Source organism: Acanthisitta chloris, unplaced genomic scaffold (assembly GCF_000695815.1).
Source record: "Acanthisitta chloris isolate BGI_N310 unplaced genomic scaffold, ASM69581v1 scaffold37737, whole genome shotgun sequence".
Classification (NCBI taxonomy): Eukaryota; Metazoa; Chordata; class Aves; order Passeriformes; family Acanthisittidae; genus Acanthisitta; species Acanthisitta chloris.
This window is the reverse complement of record NW_008682755.1, coordinates 40,360-62,353: the sequence shown is the minus strand read 5'-3', so window position 1 is coordinate 62,353 and position 21,994 is coordinate 40,360. Positions and strand designations below refer to the sequence as shown.

The 21,994-nt window shown below is 43.3% G+C and overlaps 1 protein-coding gene across 1 annotated transcript in view; it reads left to right on the top strand.

The window, feature by feature from the left end:
- Positions 1–3,166: 3,166 nt before the first annotated feature.
- The window catches only part of VAT1L (vesicle amine transport 1-like), a gene marked incomplete at its 5' end in the record, with an annotated part of 38,594 nt that continues 19,766 nt past the window's right edge, over positions 3,167–21,994 (top strand). Inside the window, 6 exons of the mRNA XM_009078639.1 lie at positions 3,167–3,296; positions 5,030–5,245; positions 16,026–16,168; positions 18,480–18,583; positions 19,289–19,344; positions 20,992–21,186. Coding sequence (XP_009076887.1) covers positions 3,167–3,296; positions 5,030–5,245; positions 16,026–16,168; positions 18,480–18,583; positions 19,289–19,344; positions 20,992–21,186 — 844 coding nt within the window. The remainder of the gene's footprint in view (positions 3,297–5,029; positions 5,246–16,025; positions 16,169–18,479; positions 18,584–19,288; positions 19,345–20,991; positions 21,187–21,994) is intronic.

Sequence of the window (21,994 nt, the reverse complement as noted above, 5' to 3'; positions counted from 1 at the left end):
AGATGGGCTGCTCCACTCATTCATACATGTTCCAAATCCTGTCTGCGGTCGAATCAGTCTTGCGGTTGACCATCATTATGGATGATTGTTACTTTTCTTGACAAATTGATGGAGGAAAAATAATCCTCCTTTTAAGAAGGATGTGCACACATGATAAATTGTATATACCAGTAAAAAGTGCAAGTTCTGTGTGGTCTCTGGATTCCCTGAGGATGAAACCCGCTGAATTGTATGTGTGGACCAGTCAAGTTGTATGTATACATTTTCAGTGTGGTACTAGAAATGGAGGAGATGTGGATATGTTGCTATTAGCACTAAGCCAGATGAATAATTCTTTTGAAGGTCTGGAATATCAATGATCTAATTGAAAATGTGTCAGCTGAGATGAGTCATGTGTGAGCCTCATTCAGTGACTAAGAAATGGAACAGCCATCGATGTCCAAACTGAGTCACAGCTTCTACATATCTCCTGAAGTAATTTGTGATTGGTAATGATGAAGCAGTTGAAATTGCTGTGTTTGTTTGTATAGTAATGTGCAGGCAGCAGAACACTAGAATACATATTTTTTAAATGAGGAGACAAGTCGCTGGAACAAACCCAGGCAGTATTTCAGACAGGCTGTGTGAATAAGGAACCGTGTCCTGTAATTACCTCCCTCTATTTTTCTTTTCTCTCTTATAATTATTTCTTCCTTGTGCCGCTGTACGTGTGCGTCATGAGGAATGAGGCACGAGTGACCCTTCTGACTCTGTGACTGACAGAGAGCAGTGCATGGAGAAAAGCTGGAGCAGATAAAAGAAATCCCAAGTATAAAAGAGTGGCGGATGGTGTATCAGTTCTGCTCGTACAGGCAGCCCTGCTCATACAGTGCCAGTGCTTCTGGATAAAGAGCATGAGATCTGATCATCTTAAACCTTCCTCGCTTGTGTTAAGGTTGTCAGGCAGTTTGCTGGTAAGAGGAAGGATTTTAAGAATGCAAAACTCACTAGGCCTCTTATTTGCTCTGTTGCATTTCATTAAGTTCAGTAATTAATTTCAGTGGAGTTTTGCAGTGAAATAAGAAAGCACCTCTGCAAACCAGTGGAGTTTTGCAGTGAAATAAGAAAGATCAAAAGCAGCACCTCTGCAAACTGAAGTGTGAGGGCTGGTCTGGATGGTTTGGGGTTTTGCAGTGGAAGGTATTGGGCATTCTGGAGTGTGTGGGACTCGAGAGGACAAGGGGAGACACGTTGACTGTTGCTGGTCTGATGGTGCAGGAAGTCTGGAATCCAACTTTCTGTCCACAGGACTCGCCACTGAAAAAGGGAAATAAGAATGCAGCAAAGCTAAACTGCAAGTATAGAAAATCATATTCAAGATCCTCAGAACTGGTGTTAGGGCAGAGCATTGCAGACTTAGCAAGTCAGATTCAGGGATAGTTCCCTGTTTGATGAGCACAGCTAGTTTTAGGATGCCACATAATTGTACTTTCAGGTCTGTTGGTGTTGAAAAGACTTGCTCAAATTTGTCAGGTAAAATAGAGCAACTGATTTCTGTCCTTCTTTGAAAGTGGAAGAGAATAGAATTAATTGCTTATATGGGGGTAACAGGGATGTGACAACACATACAGGAGGGGAAAGATAAGTGAATGAAGGAGAAAATCTGTAAAGTGACTCGTCTTACCACACCTGTCCTAGTACTAAGTCTTGTAGGAGGAAGTTAACTTTGTGCAAAATGCTCAGCGTGGAAAGATGTAATCAAAGGTTCATCGCTGAAGTTAATGGACACAGAGGGGTTACCACCAGCAGTGTTGTGGAGTTTCTGGGTTTGTGGTGTGCTTTGGGGTTTTGTGTCTGTCCCTGCCCCCGAAATGATGACTGCCTTGCAGGCGTCCTGCTATTTGGAATTTCTCTTTCATGGGCAACATGACAGTGGTGATTTAGGAGGTGGTCTTAGCCACTGGATGAGACCATTCCAAAGCAATTTCAAGCCTTCCAATGTGTGAACCCCCTCCTAAGCTTCCATAGGGTTGATGTTATGAGCTTTGTGTATCAGCACGTTGAAGGTTGTGGGTTCAGGTTGCTCCTAAACCCTCCACCACAATTAGGAGTGCTTACATTTGGTGGGATTTCTTTCCCCCTCCCCGGTGACCTACATCCCATGAATGCTGTCTTGTCTTTGTGCTTAGGATGTTTGTCTACTCTGCCTCTTAATTTGTTGGGTCTGTTGAATCTGTTTGTGCCTTGATTAGTATCTGGCCAAGGCTAATCTTGTAAATCCTGGTGCACATCGGCAATGTGCCGTGTCCAAGCAGTTGCTGGTATCATGAGTGTGAGTAGGACTGGCTGTGTGTTTGGCTAACAGTAAAGACAGGGCTGTGTTTTGGAACAGTGGATTAATGCTGAAGCCTGTTTTAGCTAGTTAGGAGTGTTAAAGTTTTAACTGTGCCATTAAGGCCAGTAATCACTATAGGCACATAGTAGATAAGTGGTGTCTTTTTGGGGGGGACTACCTAGGAAACACAAAATTCTCCTTAATAAAATTAGATAGCATACAAAAGACAAAGCAAAGATGCTTTAAGATGTTTGCAAAACTGAGACTGCAGGGGTAGGGCTGTATTTTTTTTCTGAGCAGCAACCCTGAGGACTTCAAAGACCTAAAGAACTTTTGCAAAACTGTACAAACATGATCCAGGAAGGAACAGTTCTAAAACAAGAGCCTATCTGGTACTTAATAAGTTCATGATAAAGTTTGGCCTCCTGCCTGGGACAAACACAGGCTGCACTGCTGGGGTCACATCCAGGGCTATGTAGCTTTTAGCCCAGAGTATCTGCAATGTGTGAGGTTGGGGATTTTGTTCTTAAATTGACCTGGGTTTACTTGCCAGCTAGTCATGGGTGCATAGAAATGGTGATGTTTCACTGGATTGAATTTTTGACTGCCCTGTGTAGTGTGGTGAGCCTGGGGCTGGTGGCAGGTGTGGTTGCCTGGCATGTGCCCCCTCTGCCCGTGGCCCCTGTGGCACGGCAAACTGTCTGTGCCGTGCGTGGGGAGCAGGGATGGCTGCTGGGTCCAAGCTTTTTAATGCTACCCTGAAGTTTCCTGGCTTTCCCATCACTTGGGTCAAGTTTTCCTCCTCTGCTTTGATCGATGGTAATAGAATTTATTTTTCCCTGTGTTTTACAGTGGTTTGAACTTTATTGATTTGATGGTGAGACAGGGGAATATCGACAACCCTCCTAAGACGCCACTCGTTCCTGGGTTTGAGTGCTCTGGAATTGTAGAAGCTCTTGGAGATAGTGTGAAAGGATTTGAGGTAATATTTTCTTTATTTTCAAAGTGAGACTTAACTAATCACCAGTTCACCATGTTATCTCTAATCCCTTCTGCTCTGCCAGCGACAGCAGTCTTCACCACCCTGGTGAGATTTGAAGGGTCAAGTTTTCCTTGCTGCTTACCAAGCACAAGAATGACCTCCTCAATTAGTTTCTGAAGCCACCACTGTCATCTCCTTCAAATCCTTCCTGAAAAGTCACTTGTGCCATGTACATATCCTGATGGCTGAATAGGACCTGGAAAGCATGACTGATGTCCTTTAATAAAGTGAAATAAATTAAGTTTCTTTTCCTGGCCATGTTTGCTATCGTCGCTGCTCATCCCTGCAAAGCCTCAAAGGTGCTGCTGATTCCAGTTCCAGCTGTTGATTCTGAGTTAATTAGAGCCCCCTCTACAATTAGCATTGCTCCTCACAGCTGGGAGCATTCCTGAGGCTCGGATTGAATCAGGACCCTGGTTCTGGGTATAGGAGTGTGATGGCTCAGGACAAGGGTCTGTTTCACCTAACAGGATGTGATAAAACCAAACAGTTAATAAAGCTTTCATAACTGGTTATGGATTCTATGTGATCTCTTATTATATATAGACAGCATTTTCTCCTATCTTGATTCTATGTGATCTCTTATTATATATAAACAGCACTTTCTCCTATCTCCTGTTCCATTACTGATAGTAAACATCTATATTCTCTCCAGTTTTGCACTTTATTGCCTAAGTAGGTGGAAAATTTTTGAAATAAAACCTGAGTTAGTACATGTCAGTCCTATCTTAGTTATTTGCACAGTCAGTAAAGGTAGCAATTTGCTGTTCTAGAAAAGCTGTAAGATTTCTCAGTTGAGGGAAGATAATGGCCAGTTTAGTTTCAAGTAGGGTCTCAGTGATGAGGTCTTAGGACGTTTTTCTCTGTTCCTCTCCTGCCCCATCTATGCCTTGAAACAAGTCATAATCTTTCAGTGTATTGTTACAAACAAGAATTTTGCAGTTTGGAAAACTCTGCTGCTTCAGTAATTCCACTCTAGTGTCTGTGCTTGATAGTTACGCTCTGTATTGAATAATATTCCATGAAAGGAGTGTACAAGGTCTCTGCTCTAGATCAGCATTCTCATTTTAAAAGTTCTTGCTATTTTTGAGGGGCATCATGGGGCTACAGCATATGGTGCTTGTTTGAATAACATTGCACCTGACTGAGTGTACTGTCTCTTTTAAAGTCACATCTTTGTGCTGACTATGGGACATGTCTGTGCCTTCTCCCTGGAACATGCCATAGTATTAAATTTTTTGCATGTATTCTGCATAGCTGTGGTAGTGTTTGAGTGACCTAGAAGGGTCAAATACCCAGAATGACTGCTGTGTGTAGGTATGAATCCAGCAGCAGCACAACGTGCCATGGGGAAGATGCAAGAACAGTCTGTTGGTTTTGTTATGGAATTCTTGCACAGAAGAGGAGCATGCCAGGTGCTTGGTGTCTCTCTGACACATGTTGTTACCTCTGTCCAGAGCAGTGGCAGGAATGACAAAGATTACACCCTCTGTCTTCTCACCTTCTTTCTCTTTGTAGATGTCTTGTAGTTCAGGTTCCATTAAAGGTGTAGGCATTTTGTGCTCTGGAAAAAAGTGCCTTACAGGCCTTTGGTCCTTACTTAGTCCCTTACCTGCTCTCTACTGTCTCCCTTGCAGTGATGTCCTCAGTATTGTTCTCTTCCTTCGTTGCAGATTGGAGACCGAGTCATGGCTTTTGTGAACTACAATGCCTGGGCTGAAGTAGTATGTACCCCAGTGGAATTTGTCTACAAGATCCCAGATGACATGAGTTTTTCTGAAGCTGCTGCATTCCCCATGAACTTTGTAACTGCCTACATGATGCTGTTCGAGGTTGCTAACCTGAGAGAAGGCATGTCTGTGCTGGTGCACTCGGCAGGAGGTGGGGTGGTAAGTTGGAACTTCCCTGATTTTCCTGTCACCAAGTAGCTGAGGCAGTCTGATGTGCCTCAGGTTCTGAATGAGCCAGACCCTGCAGCTGGACTTGATATCAGACTTCCATATGTGTGAGGGATTGCAGTGGGAGGAACTGCACCTGTTTGCCCATCAAAATGCTGATGCGAATGGTTGGCAGGAGTTCTTGATGAAATAAAAATGTGATACTAAACTCTTCTCAAAAACCCCACCAGAAAAACCCTAAGTGGTCATCAAGGAGCGAATGTTGTCCCAAATATTGTATTCCTGAACTTATAGGCTTTGTACTTCTGTGTAAAAGAAGGCTGTAATCAAAGGAATAAATAAGGTCCCTACACAAGGTGTTTGTAGGAAACCATAATCCTCCATAGAGTAAATGTCTTGGAATACTCCTGCAGACACCGTATGGGAGTGTCCGTGGGGCTTTCTCTGGGAGACACTTCCCTCCCATCCAGCTTTGTTGTAAGGGGATCAAAAGCAGTGAAAGGTTCTCATGCAAACCCTGAGGAAAAGGTACCAATGCTGAATTGGAGTCAGTGGTGGCTGCTGCGTGTCGTAGTTCGGATCACTCCTAAGGAGACTTTGTGTGGCGTGGGCAAAGTGGCAGTAGGATGAATTTGGGGAATACCAGGCCACACAGTGAAATAGTCAGCACTTGATGTTAGCAGTTCCTTGGACTCTTTTTAGGAAAATCTCTTTCCTTTGGAAAACAGTCAAGTTTGTGCAAAATATTACCATGCTGTCAGGGGAGTTTGTTCACATTTGTAGTTATGCAGTCCTTTTTCCTAAGACAAATTTTACAGCCTGAGAACATTAGCAGATGCCAACCTTTCAAACTGGAGTCTCTCTTCTGTTTTCTGTTACTCCTTATTTATGCTAAGTTAATACCCTGTTGTCTCCCGAGGTCTGGTGAGCAGCCCCAAACACCTTACCCCTGATTCTGTGCCCTTACACCTGCTTTCAGGTCCTCATATAAAAGAAGGCTGCAACCAAAGGAATAAATTCATGAGTTCCCTGTACAAAGTATTTTTAGTTAACAATAATCCTTCTGGCAGTAAATGCTCCTATTGGAATACTTGTGTAAATGAAGGGAATTTATAATCGTATTATGCTCTGGCACAGTGCAGCCCAGAGAGTTATGGCTGACTATTGTTCTTTAATATTAAATCTCTTCATGTGGAATTCAGGACTGTTAAAGTGACATGAGGCCACACATTCAGAGGAGCTGTATATTCCACAGGAATGGAAGGCTCAGCTGTAGCTGTAAGACTGTTTGCCCAGTTGGCACTACACAGGCTCGGGCTAGGCATAAAGGGTTAGCAGAACACCCCAGAGCAATCCCTGAACATAGGTGTGTGTCTAGAGAAAATGAACTCCTCCTTTTTAAGATGAAATGTCCTTGCTGAATTTCTTTCTGTCTCTTTCTAGCCTCACTCACCTGTGTTATTTCTGCCTTCTTTTCCTGAAGAACTGGTAGTGCTCTGTGCTCACATAGTCCTCTGCACTAGTGTCCAACCTCTGTGTTGGGCTGTTCCTGCAAGGAGCTTTTGGCTTCCTGTCTTATCACAGGTTGTCCATGAGTAGCTTTTGGCTGGTCCTCTGCTGTGGCTGCTTGTGAACCTTTTCTGAGAGAAGTTAAAGGAAGGATGGAACCTGCTTGGCTGATGAGAGAGCAAGGAGTAATCAGATCCATCACCTGCTAAGTAGTTAAATAACAGAGTTTTCAAGGGAAAGGCCAGACGTGCAGGAAGAACAGCCAAGCTGGCCAGTGTCTGATCCAGGGCTGTGCAGGATTCAGCAAGGACTGCACCTCCAGGGAGGCAGGGCTGGCTGCCCTGCAGGACAGGATGCTGCTGGCTCTGGTGCAGGGCAGGGGGTCTCACACAGTTCTTGCAAGGGAGGAGCATGTATGGCTAGAATTGGAAAGGAGTTTTCCCGTTGCTTGTAGGTTTTACAGCTAAAATATCACCGTGGAGATGCATGGGATTTTCTTCTTTCTGCTAAGCAGACATAAAGATTTCAGAGGGCTCTGTGTTGCTCTTTAAACCACTCTAATAATCTGTCTGTTAATCCTCTGAAAAATTTAACAGCCTTAGTTGAACAAATCATTCTCACAAAGTTCTTCATTAATGAAACAGAAAACAGGCACTGAAATTCCTATAGGAAGTGGTATTTTTTGTCCTGTTGCTTTAATAGATAGAAGGCCCATTCCCACTTTCAGCAAGTGGGAAATGTGTCCAGTTTGTTTCTAAATGTCAGAAAAATTCCAGAACACTTTATTGAGACAATAGGCTCCCTGTGGGACTAGAAGTTTCTAATTGTTCCTTTCTCATTATGCAAGATCATTATTTTAGCTGCTTCAGGCAGTTTATGAAAAAGAACTTGTTGCTTCAAAAATGTTTGTGAGGTTCTTTGTTCTGGCTCCCCAGTCCCCTTTAGGAGCATCCTGCAGCCTTTTCAATAAGCTGAGTCAGGGAAAATTCTCTAGGACCTTTACTCTTATGTATTATCTCAATTTATTTATGTGTCCTTAGTTTTGTTTATAGATACTTTTGGTAGTGAGGGAACTATAGCAATTGTCTTCCCATCTGTGCCTGGATTGTTGATCAGTAGAGGATGGTATCCTTTCATGTCTGACAGGATGCTTTAGATAAGTCAGTTTATGTGTTCCAGAAGTTTCGGACGACATCAGATAATGATGTGGAGAAAAAGAAAACATATCAAGATAACTTGTCTTGAAAAACGTCTCGCATACCTGTCCCTGTGTTACAGACTTGAATCCTGTTCCATGTACCCTCCCTGCCACCCATCAGCAGAAAGGTCAGGGCATCATCCCATCTTCCCTGGGCATGGTGGGAGATGTGGCGAGTTGTAGGGAAGCACCTTGTCTCCCTGAACCAGGAGAAAGCTGGACACTCACTCTGCTTCTGACCCTGTGGGTGTGTTGCAGCCTTCTCTCAGAAGCACCTGCTGCAGTGCTTACAGGTGGAGACTGAAAGGAGAGATTACATTTGTGTTTCCTAGGACTGGCTTGTGGACTTTGGTTGGTTGGGAAGGGCACTGCTTTGGGCTGCCCATCCCTTTCCCCCTTGAGACAGGGGCAGTTTGGAGAGCCTGGCTCAGCTCTCAGCCTGGGCAGTGAGGTAGGCTGAGGAAGGTTTAGGAGCCTTCTCAGAAAGCTTGGGACAGGCTTACTGCACTGCATGTTCACTCAGGCTTTGGCAAGAGGTGAATACCTTGCAAAACTTTCTGTTACCATTGCTCAGGCTGCTGCTGACCAAGGTCTAACGAGGTTGTCATCCACTCCCTTTCAGGCCTCTGCTTGGCAGGATGCTTAGGACTTCTGCTTAAATTGCCAGACTGAGTATCAGGGCAGTTTGATAATGAACAAAGAAATGTATTTGTCTAATACAAATAGAGTTTAAATGCTTAAAGCTGCAGAAATATTTGTGTCCTTCTGAACTGATTGCTAAAATAGGGAGAAAGTCAGCTAACACTAAACTTGCTATGTAGAAATTAATGCTCAGAATCATGAGTTTGCAAGAGCATGACTTACTGTAGGACATATGTTGTTCTATCAGCTGTAAAGCATGGTAGTTAATGCTTGAAGCTGCTGTCAGACAGTGGCTGTAGCTTCCTTCACAAATACACTTCAGGTCTTTTTTTCCAAGTGAAGCAAAGTGGTGACTGCAGAAAATACCCTGAGAAGGCAGAGCAGTGGTGTGTGTCCTGCTGGGACTGGTCTGCTGTGTGGAGCACTTAGTCCTTTCAGACGAAGACTGTTTAAATCAGTGCAGTCAGTGAAAGTCACAGCACAAGCTTGTATGAGACTGTCAAGTTGCTCTTAAAATTATTGATGTAAACTGTATCTTGGATTAAGTTGTGTTAGTATAAATACAGGACTGTTGTATTCAAAAAAACAAATGAAAAACCCTTATGCTTTTTGCTTTGATTTTTAATAAGTCCAGTCTCTATGATATCTGCCTGGAAAATCAATTCTTAGGGGTTTAGGTTTGTGAGAGAGCCATTATGGCCATTTGTTTATTTGTTTGCTCTTTATGTACTTCCTTTTCTGAGTATTTAGAACACAAAGCCTTGCTTATTTACCAAGTTTTTGTAAACATTTCAGTTTCATCACTTAACCCCTCAGACACAAGGCAGCATCATTGGCCAATTCTTTAGCATTTTAGTCTTGCAGAAGCTAAAAATAAGGAGCATTGAGGCTGTGGTCTCACCTTCCCTTTCAGGCTCAGCAGCAGAGGAAGTGCAAGCAGAGTAACTCGCAGATGCAGTTCTCAGGTTTGAATTCGAAGGGTAAATCTGACTTGGCAACAGATTTAGGCCATCCTGGCAGGATTGGTTACTGCTTGGCAGGAACCCTCTTTTTTATTGTGTCTCCTCTGCATAAATCACAAATATTTGAGGATGTGTTCCAAAGTGATTCACTGAAGTGGTGATATTTTATCTGACAAAGAACTGGCACTTCTCAGTAGATCCAGTCACCTGCTACCACAGACAGCACATGGGAACCCTTTCAAGTGAATGAGCAAATTTCTTCTTGAAAAATGCCTGTGTGTACTTACCCATTCAGATTCTCTCTGTTCTGTCTTGCTTGATGAGAAAACTTTCTCAATTTCCAGACTGCATGGCCAGTTCGTGTATATTTGTCCTTCTACTGGTGTTGTCCTTTAATTAAAATTAGTCCTGATTTCCTTCTGGGGTACTTCTCTCAGGTCTTTCTTGGTAGGAGATGTTTGTGTTTATGGCTAGAACAAGCTCACAATCAAATCTCTCCTTGGCCTGTATTTTTCAGGCTGGAAGGAGCTTTGTTTGCTCATACCACTTTTTTTTTGGTAAGATTAGATGTCTCTTTCCTGGGTCATCCTACAGTCACTGCTCCAGGCAGGTGCAGACACATTTCCTGGGCTCTGAGCTGGTTGGCACAAAGCAGCAGTAAGCTGGTACAAAAGCCAGAGCCTTTGAAAATAGGTCTCCCAGCATTCCCCATCCTTTTAAACGGTGTGATGGGTAGGCTGCTCTGTCTGCACATGGCAGGCAGGAGCACATGGGATAGCACTCTGGTATTTGAGTCACAGCTCCTTGGATGTGAGTAGTGAGAGTTGCTCTGCTCCCGTGGTGGTCCTGGCCAGCACACTGACTGTGAACAGCCCACTTTGCTGGCACCTTTACCTGGCACCTCCCAGAACTGCACATGTATGTTCATGGTAGCCTTTCATAGCTGCTCCACGTTTGATGAAGTGCTTTCCTCTTATTTCATCCTCAGCAGCCAAGGAAGGAATAAATCAGCTCACACAGAGCTCTGTGTAGGTCTGGGATGCTCGAAGTTCCCTCAAAGCCAGACAGGGTGTGTGGAGTCTGAGCTGCCCTGTGCTCCGAGTGTCTCCAAAGCCAGGGATGTCTGTCCCAGTGCCATGGCCAAGTCTCTTTCCAGACACTGCCTCAGAGCATAATCTGTTGGTCAAACACAAAGGCCCAGCGAGCCATGCAGAGAGCCATGTCCCTGACCACAGTGAGCTGCAGTCTCTGAAGGCCTTTCTTTCTGCCTCTCCAAGCCCTGCACTCCCCAGAGGACTTGTCCTTTCCCTGAGTCACCTGCTGAGTCAGGTCACAGACAGGCAGTGCTTAACCCTCTCCTGGCTGTTCTGTCTTTCAGGTAGAGGTTGTGTCCTCCAGATGAGTCTCTGGGCTGAGACTGTGTTGTTGTGGTTCCAGTGAACTGCAGAGGGTTTGTGCCAGATGGACGTTCAGCCCTGAGATTTTGATGCACCTCTGCTGCACAGTTTTGCAGAGGGGTTGGAAAAAACCACACCCTGGTAATTGTTACAGAGAATAAGAGATTTTGGGGGTAAAAGAGATTGTTCTCTCATGGTGACTTCCCATCCCTCTACCCCAAAGCTTGTTTGTGGTGCACAGGGTGTAGCAGATACTGCCTAACGCTTGTCCAGAAATCACATTTCAGCTTGTCCACTCTGCAATGGTCATCCTGGTGTTTGGTTTCCAATTTCTTGTGCTGCAGTTGGGAAAATGACACCTTCAGGAGATGAAGTGTTGTGCATCAGACTTCACATAACACCGGAGAGAAGTTCTCCTTGATGCCAGGAGATGAGGAGCTGTTTTCTCTCGCAGTTTTCTTCCTGGGTCTGTGACTTTCACCTTCAGGTGTGGTTGTGTGGAGTCAAAGCATTCTGGAGATGTGGATTCTGCTCACAGTTCAGTTCCAGACAGGTTTCCTGGGCAAGATTAAGTCTGAATGAGTTTCTTAAAAGTGCTGTAGCACCTTTGGACTGCAAAAATACATCATAGAGATGGTAATTTCTTACTGATGCTCTTGCTTCTAATGGCTGTAGTTTTGCAGGGTGGTATCTTTTAGTGGGTTATTCTCTGCTGCTCTAAGGCTGCCCTCGGTTTGCATAACAGCAGATGAGATGCTTTCTTGAAAGTGTTGTGCCCTGAACCTGCTGTGAGTCAGTGAGCAGCTTGCACTGAGGCTAAGATCTGGCTGGTGGCATAGCTCAGCCCCTTTGGGAAATCCACTAACTTGTACACATTGTTTATGTTTCATCCAGCATTAAGTCAGTGTTAATAAGCTAATTAGATTAGTGAGTTTTCTGTTCATGCTTTCTATGACTTTTAAATATCAATGACTTTTTGTTTTACTTTGAAATTGTTTAAATGCACAGAACAGTCTATATAATTTTTGGTTCTTAGAAATCTACTTTTCTTTTGTGTGATTATCTCAGGATGAGAAGTTTCCAATCCTGCAGGTTTAGGATTGAGTTTTAAAGCAATGGAATGTAAAAAAATCTCACTTAGATTTTTTTTTTACTGGATCTAAAACTATTCCAGAGATATCAATTAATAATAATTTCTGTAATCATCATCTGTGTAGATTAGGGTCAGCATACTGGTTTTGTCAATTGGCAGATACCTTGAGAAGGAATCCATCAGAGAGACTCACCCAGCATCAGGAGACATGCAGCATTTCCACAGAACACTTGAATCCAGGCTGTTAATTTCCCTGAGGATTCACCATGTGATGTTCTGCATTGCTGGAAGTGTTCACAAAACGTGTGGATCTGGCACCTGAGAACATGGCTTAGGAGTGAGCATGGTGGTGGGGCTGTGTTGGTGGTTGAACTCCATGGTCTGAGAGGTCTTTCCCAACCCAAATGACTCCGTGATAAGTAATATATAAAATATATGAGTATTTTAAAGGAGATTAACTCCACTTTAAGGGAATGTTTTATAACCCTGTCCATCCCTTCAGTGAATCAATTGATTTATTTTTTTTTCATCCTGCTAAATTCTGTGAAAGGTAAAATTACTTGTCGAAGTGATAATTATTTTTTGCCATTAAAACTTACCTAGTTTTTCTAGGTTCAGGAAGCAAAAATCTAGTCAGTGCTTATATGTAGAAATTTGCATAGCATATGAAAAATGAGATGTGTAAAGAATTTTATTCTCATTTTTCAAGCCATGCCTATGTAACTAAGCACCCCTGGGCAGCTTTTAGTGTTCATCCACTGTTTCTGATAAGGTGGGTCCTGCTCCCAGCGCCGTGTGGTGTCCGCAGTGAAGGCTGGGGGCAGAGCTGGATGGGTTTGTATGGGCAGGAAGGAGGCAGAAAGCTCTTGTCTCTGCCACAGAGCAGTTTTTGGGACACAAGAGACAGGACAGGGCTGGTGTGCCCCGTGGTCAAAGGGCTGGGAATGTGCAGGGGGACCAGAGCCAGCATGGCTATCTCACCTGCCCCTCTGCAGCCCTGGCAGGAGGATGCTCTTGGTGCTTGCTGTGAGCTGACACTGAGCACTGGGGCTCACATCCTGAGTCAAAGTGTGGAACTCTCCAAGCGCTAGCAGCTAATCCAGAGGGAGCTAGATGATTTGGAGGATTAGGGAAGGGACTTAAGGGTGACTTGCATAGCCACAGTGCTGTTTTGGAGCTTAGCTGAATTCCACAGAAATTAGGGAAATGTCTGAGTTCATAGGTTGAGTTCAGTTCTCCTGTTCTGGTGGGGAAAGCATGAAAAGTCCAATACTAGCCTTGATTCCTGGATCTCTGAGGTACAACTGCTAAGGATACTTCACACAGAAATAGGTGTGGGCCAACACCAAAATAAACTCTTTAAACAGCTGTAGAAGAATGTTCCGTGGAATTGCCTCAAAATACTTGAATCATGTTGCTCATCCAGTTCTAAAAGTACTGGTCATATGAGTCAGTTTTAGACTTCAGATATCTGCAGAAATCTGGGAAGTATTGTGATCTGGGATTTTAGCTAAGCTAGGGGGGAGGGAGAGGTGTACTAATGATTTAGAGTCAGGAGGAAAATCGGGTGTTCACATCCTGAGGTGGTTGTGCATTTCTGTTCATCTGACTGTCAGTTGGTTAAATGTTAATCGTCTTCTGCAGGATAAAAATCAACATGCTTTGTGCTTGAATATTTGACCTTTTAAACAGTCAGTGGTTTGGATTCAGGATATATTCATTATCCCTCATCTCCCCAGGTTAGATGGAAAATGCAGAAAACTAATTAGTGGATAGATCAGTAATGTCAGAATTCCATTCAGCTAGCATGCACTGTAAAACACTGACTTGCCAAAGTCTCTGCAGGGATGGGTTTCTGGGAGACAGTGAGAGAAGAGAATTGCTAGTGAAAAGGACTTAGAAAAAGGAGAGGTACAAAATCCCAGTTTTTTTTTTCTTGCCATTTTATGTTGCAATGTTTGTGGAGGCCAAAATCTGAGAGGGGTTTAGAATGAGGTGGTAAGTGATAGAGAAGTACGTGAAGTGAACCATTTTCTGCACCCTGAAGACATTACATCTTGTAGGATTTGGCCCATCAGGAGTGGATTTTCCTGTGATTTCTAAGAGATTTGGGATTCCAACCCGGATTTTAAAAAGCAAAGGTCACTTTTGTTTGGTGTCGGATTACCACCGTGCCAGGAATCAGCATTCCTACCTGGGTCCTGCTTGAAGTTTCTCTGAGCTGTTGGACGAGCTGTTCAGTTTGCTGTGGTAATCCATTCCTCATCTGTAAAGTCAGAAGGAGAATGCATCCCTTCTCTTGTTCTTGTGTCTGTTGGTACCTGTCTAAAGGATCACTTAAGCTGTGCCTTGCTGTGTAGGTTTACTGACTGATCCAGTAGGAAACCAATCTGAAACTCCTGGATGCCAGTGTCTGTAAGTGATAGCATTGTCCTCGTGATGTTCAGCTCAGAGGGATGCCAGTAGCAGTTACATCCAGTATTATGTGTGAGGATGCCAAGACCCCCAGGGTGTGCAGGGTTAGCTAATGATGCTAGTGTAAATAAGACCCAAGCACTAATTGCTGGGATGTACATACTAATAATCAGGTTTCTGGTTGGAGTGAACAAATTGTGTTTATCCATGCATGATTTTAGTAGTCATGCATACAGTTTACAAATCTCAATCTTCTGGCTGTAAATATCAGTAGGAATCTGCTGAATTCCATCAGGCATTATTTTTATTTATTATTAGATCAGCCATTTCTTTTGCTTCTGGGCATATCTGTGTAACCACGTGAGCTCCAGTGGAATAATGTGCTTACAGAAGAGGTAGGATGTGTCTACCAAAAGTCTGTCTTCCTTTTGTTAGTGTCTTAAGAGTAAAACAAAATGTAAGGTTGTAAAAGATGACCTGTTGGGGTCTTTTTTTGGACTCTAGATGGCTCAGCTGTTAGGCAGAGCTTCCCTTCTCTCACCTCATTACACTAGAGGCTAAGATGTACCTAAGGCCTTCCAGGGGCTGAAGCTGGAAACTGAAGGATAGACATTTGACTGCACAAATTCTCTACACTCCAAGTCCTGCCTGAGTGCTGATGTAGCATCTGATGGACCCCACTGGGGCCCTGCCCAGCCCAGGGGGGATGTGCTCAGAGAACCCTTTTCCTATAGGTGCTCTAGGCCATTTTATCCCCTTTGCTGTGGGTCAGTTTTGAGGCTGAGCAGACCTGTTAGTGGGACTGTTAGTTAGAGGCTCTTGCTGTCTTTTGAATAATCAGTCATAATTGTTGTCATTAGCAAGAGGTAAACCAGGTTTTCTTTACTATACAGCACTTTCTTTACTATACAGCACTTGTTACAGCCCCTTGCTGTGTCCCACTGGAACCGTAACAAAATGGGATGCTTAGAAAGGCAGACGAGGCACTCTGCTGGGCCTGGCTGCACTAGGATTGCTGTATTAGAGCTCTCAAAGCCTGGAGCATAGAAGCTGTGAGTACCAGAGGAATCATTTTCCCCTGTCTGCCAGCAGTCCTGTGCTGGCAGCAGGTGCCGCGAGGTTTTCGCGGTGAGCGGCGGATCCGTGTCGCGTGCGGGCGCAGTCAGCGCTCCGAGTCCTGCCCGTGTCCCTCTGGCAAGCAGCAGATGGAAACACTTCTCTAGCACTCTTGGAGCAATCCCTTGTGATGGTGCTTGTAAATTAGTGCCGTTTCCCCTAGCTCACACTGCTTTTGATAAGGAATCAAGAGCAACTCCAATACTTTCTTTGATGCATTAAATGACTTTTATCCCTGCAGTTGTTTTGTCTTCAGAATATCCATGTGATTTATATGTCTTTTTCCTGTGGCTGAACTGCACTGCACTGGAAAGAAACTCGTTTGGGAAGTCCTTGCACGTTTGGTGTTGGATTTTGCTGTGTCATGAGTGAGTTGGCAGCTGCAAGGTCTGTAAACCGATTTCCATGTCAGTGAACTAACATAATAATGTGTTTGCAGGGTCAAGCTGTTGCTCAGCTCTGTTCAACCATTCCCAATGTTACTGTTTTTGGAACAGCTTCATCTTTCAAACATGAAGCAATCAAAAACTCGGTAACTCACCTGTTTGACAGAAATGCAGACTATGTTCAAGAAGTAAAAAGGTAATCTTGTGTTTTCCTGAGTAAGGTCTGTGTAGTGTCTGGCAAAATACCATGAAAGGCACCAGGCTGATCATATTTCCAGGACGATTGCATTTGTGAGTTTGGGAGCTGTAGTTTATCCCAGATATTCCATCTGTCCACTAGGGACAAGATAGCAAGCATCTCCCTATTTCTTTATAAGCAACAGAAGCTTTTTTTAGTCCATGTTCCTACTTGGACATCTGTTGCAAGCAAAGTAAATCAAGTATAAACACTAAAGGTCCTAACAGAAGGATGTCCTTTGCCTTCATTTGCATATGTCCTTACTCACTGTAATGCACCAAATAAGCTGTTTTCAGTGGGTTTGTAAGGTATCCAGGTTTTGGAGTTCTTTGGTGTGTTTTTATCCCGTGCTAGGCATTGATATCAGAGCACATGATGTCTGCATTAATTTCAGATCCTTAGATTCGGTTGGTTTGTATTCAGATAAAAATCATCCTGTTGCCTTTTGAGGTCATCCTGTGTGTTCCTATTTATGTGCTTTCAGAGACTGTGTTTTTCAATTTGTCTAACTGTTTTTAGATATTGATGTTGATGCAGGTGGCAAAACCTCTGTCTGAGCTGTTAGCAGCTCCAGCTGGTGGTGCAAGTGAAAGCAGAGTGTCCTGCTGCTGCCTCTGGAGCACTCCCAGGGGCTAAAGAGAGTGTTCGTGAAATGACCCATCACAAAGGATGGTTTATATTGAAGGAAAAGTTTCCCATATGGGAATTTTCACCCAAAAGAAGATCTGTCGAGCAGATGATCGGCCACTTCCTTACAGCACAGAATTGTAGCACATTTCTTCAGCCCCTCAGTGGCTTTTCTCTTGGGGAAGGACACACACCTGAGTGTTTTGCTGCCCCTGGAGAATTGCTGCAGTGAGATGGAGACTGAGCTCTAGCAATCCTCACTTGACAAGCAAGAGGAGCTCCTGCAAACGTGGACCAGAGTTCAACACCCGGTCTGATCTAAGTGGATATGTGATGGGGGAGCAGGTGGAGGAAGGTGTAGTTGTTTGGTTTGGTGGACATTAGCTGTTTGATTGTAAAGGGTTTTATTCATTTTCAGTGAAGGCTCATCCAGTGAATTAGCTGTTTGATTGTAAAGGGTTTTACTAATTTTCAGTGAAGGCTCATCCAGTGGCCTCAGTAGAAACAATTCATTGCCCCACGTGTGGCAGCAGTACCAGGGAGTGAAGTTGCCTGACTGTTGTCGTTTGTGAGCAGTGGATGTCTGAGCCTCACCTTTGTTCTGCGAGGAAAAGGAAAGCTGTATTACAAGCCATAAAGCTTTACCTCTTTCCAGACTCCTGATTGCAGAAGGCATGGTCAGCAGGAGCTAACTGCTGTCCTGGGGTGTTATTGTCTGCCCCTTAAACCTTTGGGAGTGTCCAGGCTGCAGTTTTCTTGTGCCATCTGCACCAGTTAGTTGCATAATAAAAGAGTTAATCAAGAATTCACTCCTGCTTGGGCTGTTTGCTTGGGGAGGAGAAGACTGTTAGGCTTAGACCAGCCTATTGATCAAATTGTGCATGCTGATATTTTGCCAGAGAAAAAGAACAAAATCAGGATATTTAGATGGGGTTTTTTTCTTCATCATGCTGACATTGCATTGGCAAAGCTTTGGGAAAGTTAGAAATATGCAAACTGTGTATTGAAACTGTATAAATACTTTCTGCTTTCTACAGTATGGCCTGATTGTATCCTTAGGACTCGATTTCTAGCTTCTGGTGACTTCTCTTGTTGCTTGATTTAACTCTTTGCTGACATCTAGTTGATGCAGATTGTGAAATAGAAGACTCCCTTAAGTAACTTTACAACTCATTTTGTCTGAGAAGAACTAGGATAAGAAGATCTGTTTCTATATGAATTCAGAAAAGTAATGTTAGAAGATGTGAATACGAAAAATATCCTTTTTCTCTATACTACTCATTTGCCAAAAAAATTAGCATTCTCTAGGATTTGCATTCACTCAAAAAAACCCTTTACATCCATGTCCTGTTTTTTGATAATATGATTTTACTGAAAGCCCTCACAAAGGAGGAAAGGATGGTTTCCCACTCTTCTGAGCCCCAGAGGTGTGAGTTGGCTAGCCTGACAAACTTGCATTCTGCCCCAGAAAGAGTTTGAAATGTCTTGATGAGGATGGAGTTTCCATGTAGTCCCAGCCTCAGAATCCTTTCTAAAGTACCTGCAAAAGATTAGTATTGTGTTAGCAATCAGCCTGTGTCCTGCTGGCTGACAAAGCCTGTGCTTCTTACTGCAAATTAAGTTTTTTTCTCTTGCTCTGTAGAATCTCGACAGATGGAGTAGATATTGTTTTGGACTGTCTTTGTGGAGAAAATACCGGGAAAGGCCTCAGTCTTCTCAAACCACTTGGGACTTACATTTTATACGGTGAGTGGGAAAAGACAGGTACATACTTCAAAACTAAAGCTTTGCAGTGCTGAAAATCATCCCTTCTGCTCCTTCCCGAGCCAGTGACTGCACGATGTGCTTTCTCAATTTGACCATTTCAAGCTGAGGATTTTAGTGTAGCTGAGCATGGACTGAATCACCGAGAAACAATAGGGAATACAAAGAAACTCTTGTAGAAAAAGATAAAATCCAAAAGTGAGACTGAACATGTATTTCAGGTTGTTAAACATTATTGGGATGATGCAGAAGTGTGGGAGACAGTTTGGATCTCTCATTCTACACACCACAGGAATCATGGTGTGGCCAAGGAAACTGTAACATAGTTTTGTGGGAGAGAATCATTGGTAAAGGTGCAGAGAAAGGGGCACCTGTGTGTTGGGAGCGTGCCAGAGACAAAAGGCATGGCACTGCAGAGAAGAGAGAGCTAGAGAAGAGTTTTGTGGCAAGGAGCTTGGTTGCATTTCACCTGTGCCTGGCTTGGGCAGATTTGATGAATCTTAGTGTCATCTCAGGGTTCCTGTGACCTTGTAGGGCTCAGTCGCCTTGGCCTCTCTGTTATTTATTCCCAGAGTATAAGGATTTCTGCTAACCCCTTTTGAATGTGGATGGTTGTGTTATTTTAAAATGTGAATCATGGGAATTATTTTGCACATGATAAATGTTCTTGTATTGCGTCTTTTACAGGTTCATCCAACATGGTTACTGGCGAGACAAAAAGCTTCTTCAGTTTTGCAAAATCAGTAAGTGTCCCAGGGCTGTGCTTCTGCTCTTCCCTCTTGCTTCACCGTGTTCTGTTGCATTTTCATCTCTGTCGTTTTCATTTATGTCTACTGGGTCGTTCCTTCTGATGTTGCTGAAGAGAGTGATTTTGTGACCTGTTTTCTTTTGGCAGGACAGCTAGGCAGGAGTTGGACCTGCAGTGCCTCTTGAAACTGTTAGCTGTCAGGCATACACCTACTGTACAGCTAACTCGGGACTGCATTGTTTGTTTATGGCAGAATATCTGATCCATGGGTATGAATATTTGTACCCTGTAGGTTCCTCGTGTCTGAAAACACTGTCAGGACAGTGCAGTGAGTTACAGGAGATGTATCTCTCAAGGTGGGGTCTGTGTCCAGTCATTTCCAGCTTTTCAGAAGTTTGTCTCACACAGAAATGGATTTTTCTGTTCTGCATGTTCATTTCAAGTGACATCAAAGAGATGATGATTTGTTTCTTAGTTGATGATATCAACAAATTCAGGGTTCAAATGTTAATTTATTTTCTTCAGCTTACTGCAACAAAAATCTGTGCAGAAATCCTGGAGATCAAAAAAAAGGACAAACAAATAAACTGCTAGTGAGAAATAAGTTAACCAGGAGTGAAAGTGATTCCTTGATACAAGAAAAACAGAGGGAAAAGTCTTGTCTGAAGATCTGTCATATGATCTTTCTGTCAAGGGCTCATTTACAGCTTCCAGCACCAACCCCTTCCCAGGATGAATTGGCTTCAGAAGTCTCTGTGTGGTTGAAAACAAGATAAATCAGAGACCATAGCAAGGAGCTGTTCTTTGCCTCCTACATTTTCTTAATGGTTGTAGTGGGACAATCCTTGTTATTGTCATGTGTTTGTGAACTAAAGCAAGATAATCTTTGCTCCTCACCCTTCTTGCTGTCAATGGCAGCATATCCAGGTGCATCCAATGTGAAGGGTAAGTTGGCCCATTGAAATAAATTTTGGCTGAATTGCTTTTCAGACAGTGCTGGTGTTTATTGACTGAATAAATAGGAATAAATTGAATGAATTATAAAAGCATATAAAATGTTGCCTAAAGTATAACTAGTTTCTTTATGTAATTATGCTGCAAAATTAACTCATCAAAATTGTATGAAAATTCTCATTAAAAATTTACCCACTCCAATAAAATTTGCAGGGAAGTGGCATCCCAGCCTCAATGATGCCCTTGGGCTAAATGAGATAAAACCCCTTTTGATGTCCCGAGGCTTGCTCAAGTGTCACAAACACAGGAATGGGTGTGAAGTCGCTGGGAGCTGATCTGCAGTGCCTGGTTGCCTTAGTTGGAGAGAAGAGCAGTAGTCAAGAGTTGCCTGTGTGGCTGTCTGCAGATAACAACCAAGGATGGCAAAAGGAAGGAGGGAGGTCCAAACTCCTTCCTTACAGCCCCACATCTGTTCCCCATCCTCCTGGCACCCTGACCTCGAGTCTGTGTTTGGTTTCTGCCTGTCGCTCAGCTGAGCTCTTACTTCTGTGCCTGGTCATTAATCAGATCCTCCAGAGCTGACTGATGAGCTGTGTACCTCACCTGCCCAGGCAGTTTTCTTGTGAACTCTCCTGTGCATGTCTTGAAAAACGCTTTTCTAACCATGCTGTTGTTTGTTGGTTTCCAGTGGTGGCAGGTTGAGAAAGTAAATCCTATCAAGCTGTACGAGGAGAACAAAGTCATTGCTGGATTTTCCCTGTTGAATCTACTTTTCAAACAGAATCGAAGTGGCCTGATCAAGAGTGTGATAGACAAACTCCTGAATCTATATAACAGTAAGATCATCAAGCCTGTGGTTGATTCATTATGGGCTTTGGAAGAGGTAGGAACATAATTTCTTTACCCACTTTGAAATTTCTGAAAAATACACACTTTAGATGTAAAATCAGGTTTAAACACGTTTTGTAGTTATTAATGTGTTGTGCTTTTAGTTTGTGCATGAGTTGTCTCCAGAGCCCCTGCTACTCAGAAACTCCAGGATCCAGAGTTACCCACACATTTCTCTAATACATATTTCTACTGAAAATACTGCTAATAAATGTGGCTTATCAAACTTAGAAAATGGTGCATGAAACATGTACCAAACACGTGTGGAGTGAAAGGCAAACATTATGATTGAAAATAGCTTAGATTTTTTTTCTCAGAGCAGACTGTAACAGGTAAGCTTTAGTTTCAGTGCCATAGTTGTGCTGGCAAACCTGGAACCTGCAGGTTTTCAGGAGGTTACTGAAAAAATACCAGTCAAGTCAGAACTCACTTAAGTTACAATTGTGGACTGTGGGTTTTTTTGGTTCTTTTTTCCCCTTCTAACTACTCAGGTCTCTTTAAAGACATATAAAGAGACTAATTGCTCATAGCCTGAGCACTTATCAGCCCCATCCAAAGCTCTTTCTGAGACCTTTAGATTTAAGATGCTGATTAAGAAACAGAGTTATTGTTGGAGCTGTGAACAGACATTACCATGTGAAAAAACATGGTTCTGTGGTACTGCCAGATGAATATGGTTTATGTGTTTGTGAAGTGACCTGACACATCTCTTCAGATGCATGATCTGTAATGTCTCTGCTGAGTGTGGATGGTGTCTGTGTCGTGGTTTAACCCCAGCAGCAGCCAAGAACCAACAGCCAATC